The sequence below is a fragment of the Pinus tabuliformis genome, chromosome 6 (genome assembly GCF_031772625.1).
Source record: "Pinus tabuliformis cultivar Carrire ecotype Pingquan chromosome 6, CPIR1, whole genome shotgun sequence".
In the NCBI taxonomy this organism is placed as follows: Eukaryota; Viridiplantae; Streptophyta; class Pinopsida; order Pinales; family Pinaceae; genus Pinus; species Pinus tabuliformis.
Window position 1 is genome coordinate 1,306,963,757 of NC_142292.1, and position 14,879 is coordinate 1,306,978,635.

Consider the following 14,879-nt stretch of genomic DNA (forward strand, 5'->3'; position numbering starts at 1 on the left):
TGTTCTGTCTGCATCAAAGATGAAGCTCTTCAAGAAAATGATAGATTTCCTGAGATATAACATCCAGTATGGTTCATACACTGTAATTCAAAGAAGCTTGAATTTTGTAGACCATTTCCCAGATGAAATAACTAATAAAAATAAGTTACAGAGATTTCTTGGAAGCCTAAATTACATTTCTAAATTCTTAAGTCATTGTGCTCAAGAAAAAAAATTGTTAAATAAAAGACTCCAAAATATCCCAATACCCTGGGATGAAAGCTGCACACAAGCAGTTAAAAGAATCAAAGATAGAGTGAGAAACATTCAGCCTCTATCTCCAATAAGAGAAAATTGGAAGAAAATAATAATGACCGATGCCAGTCAAGCTGGTTGGGGAGCAATACTGTGTCAAGAAAATCCTAAAGGATCCAGCGATAAGAAAGAAATTGAAATTTGTCAATATGCATCAGGTCTTTGGGCCAAAAATCAATTGAATTGGTCTAGTTTAAAGAAGGAACTAAGAGTAGTCTGCCTAGGGATTGCAAAGTTTAAAGACTTCTTTATTTATACAAAATTCACAGTCAGAACTCACTGCCAAGCATTAAAATATGCTATCCACAAATGTGAATTTGAAGATGCAGCAATGGTAAGATGGATCATGCAGTTGAGTCAATACTCTTTTGATATAGAATTCGTCTCTGTACACAAAAATAGCTTTGCTAATATGCTAAGCAGAGAATTCTTGTCAGAACATTCTATTCTTGTTTTGTCTTGCAACTTCATAAGAAAAAATGAAGATGCAGTGGAAATTGAAACCCCTAGCGGTTGGGTGACATATGAACTAGAGACTTCACTTCTAGATTGGGATGAAGAATGGTTCCCTCTCAAAGAAATTCGACACAGAATGGGAATTCCTTACTACTGGACAGAAAGCCTACAGAATGAAATGAATGAAGAAGCCCTTGAAGCCTTAGAATATCTGAGACATATTGGAAGCATTGCATATGTACTTGAAAGAGATGATGAATATGATGACCGTATCACAAGCTGCCACATAACCTTCAGACGTTTTGATAACCATCTCAACCAGGCAGATTTTGATGAAGATCGCCAGAAAGATGCTTTCTACTCAGGTATGAATCTCCAAAATTATTCTTCTAACTTTTTCTATGCTATGCAGTTTTCCTTCCTTTTTGAGGGAATGACAGTTGAAGACGTAGAAGAAGATGATCCTATCCCAGAGTGGTTTATTGAATGGTGGAGAATATATGGTTTATCAACTCTTCTCACTAAACCATACTCTCTTACTATGCTTAAGATTCCTGGTTTTAGTGAACCAAGTACTCTTGTGACCGGGATACTCTATAAATCAGTAAGAAGTCTGGCAGAAATTGGTGATCTTTCCTTTCTTCAAGGAATGCGAAGGTGTGGCCATATTCGGTGGTTCGTCACAAACCATTACAAGGTCAGGCCAGTCCCCACCAGTACCAATTACGAAGATTTTCATAATCAAGTTGATCCTGCCACGAATCCTTTTCTCAACATCAACTTTTTGGAACCATCAGACAGACATAGCTCACAGGCATGGGAATCTAAAAACGAGATCAGGGTCCAATACTTTTCTAATTATTTGATTGAGAAATGGAACTATCAACATTACACATACCCCCAGGTTGACTACTATACAATTTAATATTTCGTCTTTCCAACCGACTTTGGTGTTGGACAAGCTTTCGTGGATTCACTTGTCCTTGAATCTCCATTGTGTAAAATTTTATGTACAATAATGAGATTTGCATATCTCGACTTTGTGTCTGTCAATTATATTTTCGTACTCTAGATTCGATCCCCATATGCCAAATGGCTATCCGAAAGGAGAAGGGACGAGATAACATGGGACAGTCCTCCCATGCCCGAATCTTGTTTGTACATTTGCTTTCAGTCAGATGTCTGGTCCTTACAGCGTCTTACTTTTGAGTCACGAGTTTGTATTTGACATTTCACAGATGCTTGTCCCCCTTGAGTTCTATAAATGAAATTGAACAACAAGGTAAGGCGCATTCGGGGTCCAAGGTTCTTAGAGTCTAAAGTTTGTGTCAAGAGTCTCCCCTGCTCTGCATCTGCGGACATCCAGTCTGATCTGCTTGCACCACGAGAAAACTCGAGTCCTTAGGTGATTTGAGAAGCCTGCGCATCAGTGCTTGACGCTGGTGTGAACCTAAAGTGGCTGAATCTTAGACTGTAAGTTGGTTTTTGAGACTCAGCCTGCATGCATGCCAGGTAGCCTACAGATCTCTTATGCTCCGGCTAAGACATATCTGTTAAATGTTGCTGCAGTCAATCTAAGGAAGAAAACACAGTTCTGTATATGAGTCCATCCATATTTGTAATTGTTTCATGATGAGATAAATAAAATCCGCATTTTCAAAAAAATATTTGTTTGATGATTTGATCCTGAAATGATACTGATAAGGCATCCCACCATTGTCCAACAAAAACTTTGGCATTTTGACCATAAATCACCTTTTGCATTTTTGTTTATAATTTTCTTGGGGCACGAAGGATAGTACTCCAAGAAACATGCCCTGAGAGGCTGTGCTGCAAATAGTGGATTTCCTTTCAACTTATATACAAGTCTAAGGGTATCTATTCCATCAATATTATGTACAACTGGGTATCTATTCCATCAAAATTATCTACAACTTGGGTATCTATTTCATGGCTCAACCTCATCCCTTTGAAACTCATGCCATATGGAACCCTAGTAGATGGCGTAACACTTAATGATTCATGGACAAACCAATGCCCCCATCAGTTTCCTCTTCAAGTTTTATTTCAATAAATATCAATAATGATAGCTGTGCTTCAGTTATACAGATTATTGATATCATCTAGCTTTACCGAATTCCTTGATTGCATCCACAAACAAGCTGCAACTATACATAAGAAGCCACAGAAATGTGAGATTGTAATAATAATCATTAGTGGCAGCATCTCAGTTTCATATTTTGTGTTTTCCTATTGTCATTGACAGGGAAATGTTACCCTCTCATACGGAAAATTTGCAGCTTATAAGATTAGGCAAAGTTCACAAAATCAAAGGTACAAAAAGGACCACAAGAGGCTTTCAAGAAATGCAATGGAAGCCTTCTTCCCTGTTGCCGGAATTCAAATAAATACTAATTCGGTTTACTGTGTACACTCTAGGAATTCAAACCATGACCTCTCCTCCAGCTTAATCTTATAACTTAGCAAGGAACAATGGCATTTTTTATATGTGAAGGTGAATAAATCTTCTCCATTTCTTCATGCGTTCCTACATGATTGTGGATTACATAACAAGCTTGCAAATGATGTAATTGCTAGGAAGAAACCAATATCATCCTTCATTTTCAAACTAGCTCACCACAGAAATCATCATCAATCACCGAGTGAGTTACACACATTGGAAAGAGTGAATCAAATGCAACATCATGATAAAGGATGAAAAATACACAAGGACAATAATGTCCGTGTCTCAAAAATTTAAAAGTGTGCTAACTTGAATCACATGGTAAAAATCGTACGAGCACATACTGTTCAACAAAGATTTTGTGGCTGAATTAGGATTATAAGATCATTGTCGCTGAATCCAGAAACCGTGTTTTGAAATTCAAGTTAAGGTATAAAAATAAGGTCTTGGACTGTAAACTTCCATGTAAACATAAAAATATTTCTTCAACTATAGTTAGATTGAAAATTATTCTGCACTTACTCTTTATAAAGCAAAAAAGGTGATGTTCTAAGGTGCCTTGTGTAATTGTTAAATTCGTTGAATTGTCAATTCTTACTAGGAAAACGTGTTTGCAATTGTAAAGTTTTTCCACAATCCAAACCGGTGTGGCAAAACCCTTTAATTTCTCCCAAATTTTCCCTCTTTTTTAGTTTGCTGTGTTTTCCAATTTGGGGTCCAAGTTTATCAGAGTTTTGCCAATTTTTTCCTGATTTAACCAATATCCTGAGTTGATAACCCATGCCGATATTTTACCAGTGCCTACTTTTGCAACACCAATCCAAATTCAGCAATCTTCAGACATAACTTTAGAAGCTGCTCGTGGTCAGTTTATATTGTGACCTCTCAACAGCAGATTCACTTAGTTTGGCGTCACAGAATAGAACGGAGCTTTAATCTCTAATACCCTTTATGTTTATTTTCTGCTTTACTATGTTGTTTATTGGTAATTTAGATTTCCGTTACCAATTACAGCATTACCTTTTATTTTTCTAAAGTAATTAATTCAATGAGTTCACAGATTTATCTTGAACTTGTCCGGAGGCTCCAAAAAGTAAGGATTTCTATATTCTACTAGGAAAACAAGTTACCATCACAGTATTAGTAGGCATAACAAAGAACTGAAGGACAATTTCAAATTATTCTTTTTCCTAGTATAACAGCACAGTGCTAGTAGCAAGTTCCAACAACTGACCATGTAAGCTGAAGATGAGTAAACAACAAAAATTCAAATAACCCTAACTAACTCTTCAGCAATTGATTATGAATTTTACCAAATAATAGAAGCTTTTTATTCCACAGATCTTGAGTGCTTTAGCCAGTTAAAATAATATTCATGGATCCAATGCCATCCAGTCATGAACCAAAGCTGAATGATTTATGAGCATTGGAAACATAAATTGGACTACAAAGATGATGCCTAGCTTTGCTCAAAAAGGCACTGTGTGTAAATCATCCCTTCCGCTGGCTTTTAAACAAATACAAGATAAGCCTTCTTTTGGGGATTTGAATTTCTAACTTTCTTGCAAACAAATTCCCACTTTAAACCAAGTATTCCAAACTTGTTCGCAAACACCATGGCCTTCATTCCCATATTTCTCTACACATTGCAGTTCTATCTATTTATACACAGATATAACCAATTTCTCCCTTGTATATATTCATAAATATATGAATGATAGAACTTTTCCTTCGCTATTATCCAGGAATATACCAGCCCTGTCTCATTCTTCATCAAACCTCCAAAATAGTGTGGATATTATAACCAAAATAGCTTCCAAAACGATGAGAAAATACATCTGATACAAACTGGCAAAAATATACTTGAAGACCACTTGGTACTTCAGAAAATGGGGCCTCAACCCAATGATAATCACGTTACAGACATTTGACTATTCATGATTTAAGAAATCTGGCTTATTCCTGCACAATAGCCAGTTTTGTATTAGTATTCACCACATAACATAGCTGTAAGAATACCCTCTTTTGCTCAAACAAAAAGACATCTCTTCATTTAGAGGGGAAAAAACAAATTAAAAGAAAAATAACAAATCCGTAAGTTCAACGACAGCAGGTAGACCAAGTAAACAACTAAAATGCAGACGACTTCCACAAAAGGGCTTAAAGATAATGCAACATACGAGTTATCAAGCATTAAAAATAAAATATGTAGAAAACAGGAGAAATATGCCAATTATTACTGTTACTGCCTGAAATGGCAGGCAAACCCCAATGCTACCCACAAACCTGCAGAGTAGAGGAGCTCGCCAGCTTATTGTTTGTACTCTTCTCTCCTTTACAGTCATAGACTGGAAGTGCTTCCAGTCAGCAAGCATAAGCCTTACATCGTGAAGCTTGTTACTCAGTCCATAACAGCAATTCGCATGCATCGTGCATACCTTACCAAAATCCTCACTCGGTTCACAAAGCCCACCAAAGTAAGCAGTGTCTAGAAACCTCATTTTTAGTCCCATTTCAGTAATTGCATCGTCATATTTGATAATATTTAGTACATCTTGGTCATGGTGACCAGGATACAAATCACGAGACATGTACCAGTACTTGTAGAATTCAATTGTCCGGTTATTAGACTTAACATAATTGAACCCTCCATTTGGCCTATTCTCTATGTCTGTAGGGCTGCCAGTAAAATGGTCACAGGCAATTTGAAAATCTGCATCTTGTGCAAAATGGGGAAATGGATTTCGAAACCACATTATATCTGCATCCTGTACAAACATTGAACTAAAAGTGTCAGGGCTTTGAAGTAGTGCACCATTACAATCACCAGTCCAAAGAATCATTCAAATTAAAACACAAAAAACCTGTGTCATATTAAATGATTTGCCTATAATGTTAGTGAAAATTTTAGATATACATAGTAACATAAACCCAAATAACGAGTCACTTGTTGACAAAACTTTGAATAGATAACGAAAACAGAAGTACCTAGTGATTAAAAGAAGCTTACCAAGAAAAACATTAGTTCCTCATGAATTTTGAATGACCAGAAAGGAAACAAAAATCCTCCATATGCATCATGAGTTTAGCACTATTGAATACATTCATAGAATATGCCATTACAAACCGCATAGAAAGGAAGAGAAACAAATAAATTAAGATTATATTAATGTCCTCTACAAGCTGAAAGCAGCTAATGGAATAGCAAAAGAAGATCATAACTATCCAATCAGTCTCTACCAAGATCACATTTTTAAAGGTCAAAGCATGACGGAGAAACTATAGGAAATTTTGTCAAGCAAGCTGTAATAAAGTGATGAAATCAAAGTACCTTCAGTGCTAAGACCCATGGTCCAACCCTTCACAGGGTAGATGTGTTCATGTGGCCAACAGAGCTAACTACTGCATCTATAGACAAGATGGAAGTCCCGGTAGTGGATGCAGTGATGTTTTAGTATTGATTATTTTTTATCTTCACTGTTTGTTTTTGCCCTGTCAAAAGAATGTCAGATACGTGTTATATAAATTTGAGATATTAATTATAATTTTTATTGGAATCCTCAAGTCTAGTCTCATCCCCTAGGCACCTAGGTGTTTGTCTGTCTTAGAGTCTAGAACCATGATTAAGGGTTTGCATGAACTAAACAAATGAATGATTGATTGTTGTGCACAAAATTACATGAAGTGTCATGTGAGGGAAAAATGAAGAGTTATCCAATAAATTGGAAAGATCCAATGGGTGGACCATTGGAAGGTCAACAGTTATCCCCTTAATCTATAAATACAAGTTCATTAGTAGGTTGGGGAGGTTAGAAAAAGGTTAGCAAACTAGTCACTTAGCAAGTTAGTAAGTCCATAGAGTAACCTTGTTAGTGAATTCCTGGGAATCGCTAGATAGTGCTCAATTATTGTGGTTGGATAGCATGTCTGATTGTGAGCTTAGGCGCTGATAGAGTATAAATTGGCCCAAGTTTCTGGAGTAAGATCAAGCGCTCTGTCTTGAGAGTGGCCAAGATGCTCAAATACGCATCTGCATTGGGCTAGTTGACTTGTAACATTTTGCTCATTTATTAATGTTAGTTGATTTAAGTTTGTGATGTTGATTTATGAGTAAATTGCAATGCTCATAATTATGATTAAATATTTTTTTATTCATTTAATCATTTTTCCATATGATTAGGTGCTAGCTATTTAATTTAGTGGTGTTAAGCACATTTTACTTTGTGTTAAGTTATTTGATGTGTTGTAATAATGTTGAAGCCCTTGCGATATTTCAAATTTGAGTTTTCATATTGAAAATAATTATCTCAGATGACCTTAAGAAATGCTCAGGTTGTTGTTGCTACAATGCAAGTGACCTTGATAGCCCATGGATGTAGCATATCTCAACAGATTAGGCCAGGTGCAACTCTTCGATGAGTTTGATAGAATGGATACTCATCAACCATGGCAACTAAACGAAAGGTAAACCCACTTCATTAACAAAGGGTCATTTACCAACCACGAATTTAAAAAATTATCAAGAGACTTCCTAGTTGGTGAAAGTGTCGTGTGGAAATATCAATTTTTCCCATACTAAGGTTTGATTCCCCCGAGTGAAATGTTCTCCCCTCATAGGCAATCTTGCCCATGCAAGAGAGCAGACTGATGTAGTTGGAGCTAGGTGCAAGTCATAGGTTGGAAAATTTGATACCTCCCACTTGTGGTCACTTAGCCAAATGATGTTCTCTATTGTGCATTGTTACCCACCAAAAAGTGGGTAGCCCCTAGGAGAATATTTTTTCTCCATTGTAGACAGCCAACCAACTAGCAACCCCATGGTTATCCGGACATAACATTGTGCCAAGATTCTCCTCCTATTGCCCCAGTCAGATCTCTTTGAAATCTAGCATTTCTTCTTGAAGGAAGGCGGGTCATCTATCGCTGGGTAATTTAACCATTGTTGCAATGAAGTGCTTTCATTGAATGTTATGGGCATACTAATATAAATCATGGGGAAAACTAGATGATTGACCAATCTCGATGGCATTCTTGTTCCCACACTTCACCTAGGAAGTTAGTCTTCGACTCTAGTCCAATGGGACCTCCTTTGAGGCCTTGGGGTTTAGGAAGGGTACTACTATGGCAGCATTGATTGATGTAGCGTGTCCAAAATAGTCCATAATTGCCAGTCTCCATCTCTCCCTATTATCCATCTCCATTCTTCGGGTTGTTAGTCATCGGTCGTGGGGATTGGCACCCTTCATCTACATCCTTGAGTCAGTGCCCAGAAACATGGCCCCGAAGGTTGATGCAACTAAAAGCAAGTTAAAAGCATATAAAGCCACAATGAAAGAAAAATGTAAAATGCAAAAGATGGTTGAGACATTATTTAGCGAGTGGGAAAAATCCATCCACCAATTCCTCAAGCATTTAATGCTTCATCTAAAGAAAGGAACTCTTGAAAGTCCCAACCCTGATGAACAAGAAACTGCTACATCTTAAAGGGGTATTGGAAAAATATAAAAGCAATCTTGGACTCCTAAGTTATGCACCAAAGAAAGAAAAATCAATAAAGTAAAAGGCGCACCAGAGGGGTGGAAAAAGCGTCCCAAGGAAAGAGATAACTCATGCCACTACACTTGCTCCCTCATTACATCTATACACTTAGGATGTTGGATCCCCATTAACTGATCACATGGTTGTGGCACCTACCCTGAAGTCTTTCCCACTCCATAAGCATCATAACGCACACATCTATGGATCGATGGGTTAATCCTAGGACATGTCACTCCACTTGTGGGGCTGAAAACACTTAATAGGATTATTGACCTAATCATCCCTAATATAAGTGAGGTAACTTGTTTACGGGTCCTATTCTAGTTAGACATTTGAAGGTGAGTTTCCTGTGAAGTATTCTTGTGCCCTTAACATTGGATATGGTCCCACCATGATGCTTTATTGGTTACTATATCCAATGATTATTGATCTCACTTGATCTTGAGAGGGTTTTGTCAGGTGGTGTTATCATAGTAGCAGAGACCCCTTGAGACATGGGCTTTACCCCTTTCAACAGCACACCAAAGGTCATTGTACCCCATTCAAAGAGCAGTTCTGACATCGATGATGCAATGTTTCCCCTCTAGAGATGAGCGTTGGGCTATGAAATGATTCCACATGGACCCAAATGGACCCAAGTGACCTCTAGGCTGGCCTTGACACTGTTTGGTGGAATTGCTTGTTCCGGAGCCTAGATGAGGGTTGGTGATCATTGAGATGACATGTGAGGGCTTGCACATCACCGTCGGAGCCCAATGGTTGAATATAATGATGCCATGTCACTCATTTTTCCCCTAGAAGGGTGACCTAGGGCATAATCATGATGATGTCATGATTGAGGAGGCACTTTATGGAGACATACCCATGCACTTTGAGTTTTTATTGTAATGAGCACTCATGATCCATTTTGTCACTTGCTTGAGGCACCTTGAGCATTTATGGAGGATGACGTCATGGTGGAGGCCATTATTTCCCACATGTGTGGGCTATTTTTGGCATTTTTGTTATGTTTTTGAGCTATATTGAGGTCAACTTCTGACGTCACTCTTGTTGAATGCTTAAGCAAACTTGTTTTAGGGCTTTTGACAATTTGCTTGTAAAAATTATGGAAATAAAGCAAGTTAGACTTCATATAAATCAATGTTGTGAACATCAGCATCGGGATAAAATCGGCAAGGGTCCTATTACCACTCAAACTAGCAGGGGACCTAGAGGGCAAATGCTAGGCCAAGGGAAACAAATGGAGACTTAGCCCATTGTCACCTCAGTTAAGGTTCCCTTCTATTTACGGACTTTCACCGATGGGAGGAGATCCGGTATATTGTGGAGTCACCGATGAAGGATGAGTCAATGAAATGATGTGACCCTAACAATCCCTTTCCTAGAAGAGTTAGAAAGATAATGCTTGCTTGCTTTCTAAGAAAAGTACAATGTCTTCTAGGGAAAGGACGTGAGGATTCAAGGCCTAGGTTTATGGGATATGACTTATGAAGGAACTTCCCAATCCCTAAAATCTCTATTATAATTGGTATCCTGGATGTTTCTTAAAGAGTTATCTTTTCAAAGGAATGGGACCACACGGGACCAAGTGGACCCGGTTTTGGATAGGGGGAATGAGTATAGCAACCAATGATGTTCTTACCCTAGACAAGGAAAGGACCAAAGAAAGAATTTTCACTTGAAGGTGTTAATTTGACCCTGAGGTACTAACCTTGGGGATGCTAAGACAAATTTTGATCCCGGAGCTAGGGCTTGGCTTTTCTCCCAACTCCACTGTCGGAATGGCTTCAAAATTGGAGGAGAGCTTGAGGAAAGGCCAGCGCAGGAGACCCTAGGAGATCAAACTTTTTGGAGGGCTAGCTTGTCAGGAAATTGATGCCCTAGGTACCCCAACTTGGCTAGACCTAGAAGGAGGTGAAAGAATGTGGTTTTTGGTGACCACCTTTTGGTAGATCAGTGCCTTAATCTTTGGGAGAATGGAGTCTATGATGAATATGAGTAGGATTTCTTGGTTCCCAGTCAAGGAGGCCTCAAGACCACTTCGCTAGCCTTCTAGGTCAAGGAGAAGCAATCTTGCAGCTTTTATACTTCGATGCACAAAGGGAATGGCTTATCAAGGTCAAATTCTTTGATAGAATTACCCCTAGGAGATTTCATTCATATTACATGGCCCATACATTGAGAGATGCTATAATAGAGACAAAATTCCACAATTTTAAGCAGTAAATGCATGCAGCAATTAGCCCTAGAACAGCGAAAATCTCAGTCCAATGTATATGACAAAGTAAAACAAGAATAACATTAAAAGCATGTACTTACATGTAATAGAATATATCCAACCATTCACAATTGACAAGAGAGAAGCACCAAGAGAAGATAGACCAATATCCACACATCAAAATTCATCCATTAAGCTCCAATTCATCCTCCAGCAAAAGCGTGCAAAACTCAAGAGAAAAGATCCAATCCAAAGTGATCATGAGAAATGAACTCATCTCACTTGTATTTAAGGAGTTCGAATTATACTCTTTGGCCTACATAAGCCCCAAAAATAAAATAATGTTATAATAATTCAACTTTTGGTGAGAAGCCCACCACACTAGCTCATAAATGAAAAAGACTCCTTGGCCTACATAAGCCCCAAAAATAAAATAACGTTCTAATAATTCAATTTTTGGTGACAAGCCCACCAAACTAGCTCATAAATGAAAAGGTAAGTCTCTCAAGTGGTCAAATAATAATCTATGCATGTTCTAAGAGGCCTAATGAAGTCCATGGGTGCCACAATGAAGAATAGGACCCTCAAAAACAGTGGACAAGGGGTTGGCCCCTTGTAATAATATGTGGTGCTCCAAATGACATGTGGAAGCACACAAGTGTCCTCATGGGTCTCCAAACAAATCGAAGATGCTTGTAGATCGCCTGCAAGGGCTAGGATGATGGTCTAGGTGGTGCCACATCATCGTGCAAGGCCTGGATCAACTACCAAGTGTATGATGTAAAACTGGGGCTAGTTGGGCACAATGGATCAAGTGCATCTTCCTCGTCCAATAAGTGAACCACGAGCAATCTCTGAATGGCTGTGGGGATCCATGGAGTGTTGTCTGCTGCTGTGGAGGCCCATGGCTCTCAACGCACACCCTACATGTGCCAATGTAGCCCTCTGAAGGATTAGGACCCCGTATAGGGAGACCAAACCCAAGATGGAGACCATCTGCAATCCTGCATAAGATCCAATGCGTCCCCTAGCCTTCCAGTACAATAAGTCATTAGAGAAATCAAGTAAATGAGCTTACCAATCATGGACCACAGGTGGGGACTTCATAATGGTTTTCCCTTCCATAATGGGCTTCGAGATGTGCCAATGTCTCCTAAACTCCAAATGGGGTTAACCAATAATCCTATTAGGTGGTTTCTACTTCTAAAGGGGATAATATAGTCAAGGTACATCCTTCAAAAGGTGGTGGCATGTGACAAATAGGTGAATGAAATAGGGGATAAGAAGGAGCAGCCCTCGGACACATGCTAAGGTACAAGGGTAGCTAATAAGAGGGAAGCCCGCACTTGGGTTTATAATATGTAGGAGGGAGCAATCATGGTACATGAGGTGCCCCGACCTTGATTTTTCCACCCTTCTTTATATACCTTTTTCCTTTTTATGATTTTCTTTGATTAACTGCTCGAGGCTCAAAGGGGTAAGAGCATGATGTATAAGATATAGCAGTGAATATCCCCATTTTAAGGTGGGGCAGTTCATTGCCCACCAGGGATTGGGACAATCATGGGTTCCTATATGATGAGGGAGACTAATAGAACCAAGGTGATGGCCATGATAATGGGGTAGAGCTCGTGTATTGGCTTTTGTCCACGTGCTAAATGTGTTTGTCCCGGCCATCTTTTGCATTTTGTAGTACATTTTCTTGTTGAATGTGGCCATATATGCTTTTATCTTTCTTTTTAGCTGCATCAACCTTCAGGCTTCATTCCAGGCCATGACCCAAGGTGTGGGCAAGGGCAAGGGGCATGCTAACCCTATGTGGACCCAGTGGAGGAATGTGGACCCAGGTGGGAGAAATGATGAAAAGGGTAATAATGAATGGAAAGAGGGTGATATAAGTGGATAAGGGAGCGGGACTATACAACCAAAATCGGGGTTTCCCATGAAATACCATCCTTAAAGCCAAATGGTTAGTAAAAGAGATTCCACGAGACTAGAATCCAAGGTTAATATCTAAAAGGGGGCTAGGGGACAAAAGCACAGACCTAGCCCATTCTTTCTACCGAATCCCCCCATTAATCCATGCCCAAAAGTGTCCATGATAAGCAAACTACACTACTCAATTTCCAAATGACAAGGCATACCTTTAGGTTCGGGAGGCCAAACTTCAGACATACAATCATGGCAGATGGGCGAGGGACCACATGGCTGGCTCAGGTGGCGGAGAAATGGCACAATGAGCTAGCTGGTGGCTGTAAGGGGATGTTGGCTACCCGCTGAGGACCATCCTAGAGAAAAAAATCTCCTAGGGATATTACCCACAAAATGGTGGGTAACAAGTCCAAAAAACCAAAAAATCGGGAAAATATCAGTAAAAATCGGCAAACATTGGCAAAACTAAGATACCATAAAAATATTTTTAAAAATCGGCAAACATCAGCTAGGTCCAAAAATCGTGATTTCGAGATAAAATCAAGATGTTATCGAGATGTTTGCAACATTGATATAAATAGAGGAGGCCTTATTTCGTTTGTCCATCATCATTTACTCATCACACTATCTTCTCTTTGGGAGTGTGCATTAGTCTTCTTGTCTCTATTTGGTCGAAATGTGATCTCTTATGGTGTGAATTTCTCTTAGAGTTTCCTTGGATTGATTGAAGTGATTCTTGTTTTAAATTTTGTTAGTTTACCGCATATTTCCCATATTTTTGCATGTTGTATTTATATAGTAAGGTTTCTATATGTGCCATGATAATAAATTGTTGTATTTATCTTGAAATCTTGCTCCTCTATGGTATGTAAAATTGTTTTCCAATAATCTTCCAAGAGGAATCCAAGTGTGCATCTCTTAAATTTAAAATCTCCCCTCACAAGGAAATCATTTAGGTTTAAAAGTGGATACCCTAATCATCCCAACCACTTCAACAAAACCATTCTCAGTGAATTGGCCCTAGGAGACTCCATTTTCCCATTTAAAACAAAGCACTAGCTACAGTGGTGTTGATCAAACCTTATTCTTTAATAGAATTATCATCCTCTCTTAATTCCTAGGTATCTAAGGTTAGGGATATGGCTTTATGCAAAATATTGCTAAAATGTATTTTATGTTTGATCCGTTATTTCTCTTAAAGTAGGAAATGCATTAAATAATTACCTAAAAGCAAAATCTAGCATTCATTGCAAGTTAAAACCTATCTTTTGTTGAAAAATGTAACTAGGTTCAGTCGTAATAATGACATATGTAATTGTGATTTTATGTAATTGATGAAAAGAAGAAAATAAAATTATTCTTGTAAGTACTTGAATCATGGGTTTCATGATCAAGGAATTTTATTTTAGTCAAGGTTCCCATTGTGAACCCTTAGGTTTTGTCATCTAGTCATAAAAGTCAAATTGAGTGAATATCATGTATGAAGGACCCTTCTTGGGCATGTTACATTTTTGTATGAGTCATTAAATGTGTAAGATGGCCCTCCAAGACCAAGCAAAGACACCTCCTACAAGTCTGCTTCAAGAAGAATAATGAAACCTCTCAAAAGTCATGTCGGCTCACACTCAACTCATGTTGGCTTATATGCATGGGAAATCAGTGTAAATAGGGCAACTCGGCCTTATTTCAAAGACACAATTTCGGTGAAGGAGAAGAGGATAGAAAAGAGTGCAAATTTCTCAAGGAAGGCAACCTACTAACCAACGAGGAAAGGAAGAGGAAGATCAAGCTCTTTTGGGATTGTTTCTTAAGCAAACACCTTCACACGTGTGGCAGAAACTAGGGTTTCTACAATGGGTACATCTGTTGTGATAAAGGACGAGAAAAGGGTCTTCACACCATCACTCTTTCTAGCCGAAACAACAAGGAACCATCCTCAAGACAAGTAGAGATACTACAAGAAAGACTGTATCTCAA

The 14,879-nt window shown here is 38.6% G+C and overlaps 1 protein-coding gene across 1 annotated transcript in view; it reads right to left on the reverse strand.

The window, feature by feature from the left end:
• Nucleotides 1-4,521: 4,521 nt before the first annotated feature.
• LOC149263414 (uncharacterized protein At4g15970-like) overlaps nucleotides 4,522-14,879 on the reverse strand; it is a 75,186-nt gene continuing 64,828 nt past the window's right edge. Inside the window, exons 3-4 of the mRNA XM_089426253.1 lie at nucleotides 5,501-5,982; nucleotides 4,522-5,176 (exon numbers count right to left, since the gene is read on the reverse strand). Coding sequence (XP_089282379.1) covers nucleotides 5,146-5,176; nucleotides 5,501-5,982 — 513 coding nt within the window. The 3' untranslated portion in view covers nucleotides 4,522-5,145. The remainder of the gene's footprint in view (nucleotides 5,177-5,500; nucleotides 5,983-14,879) is intronic.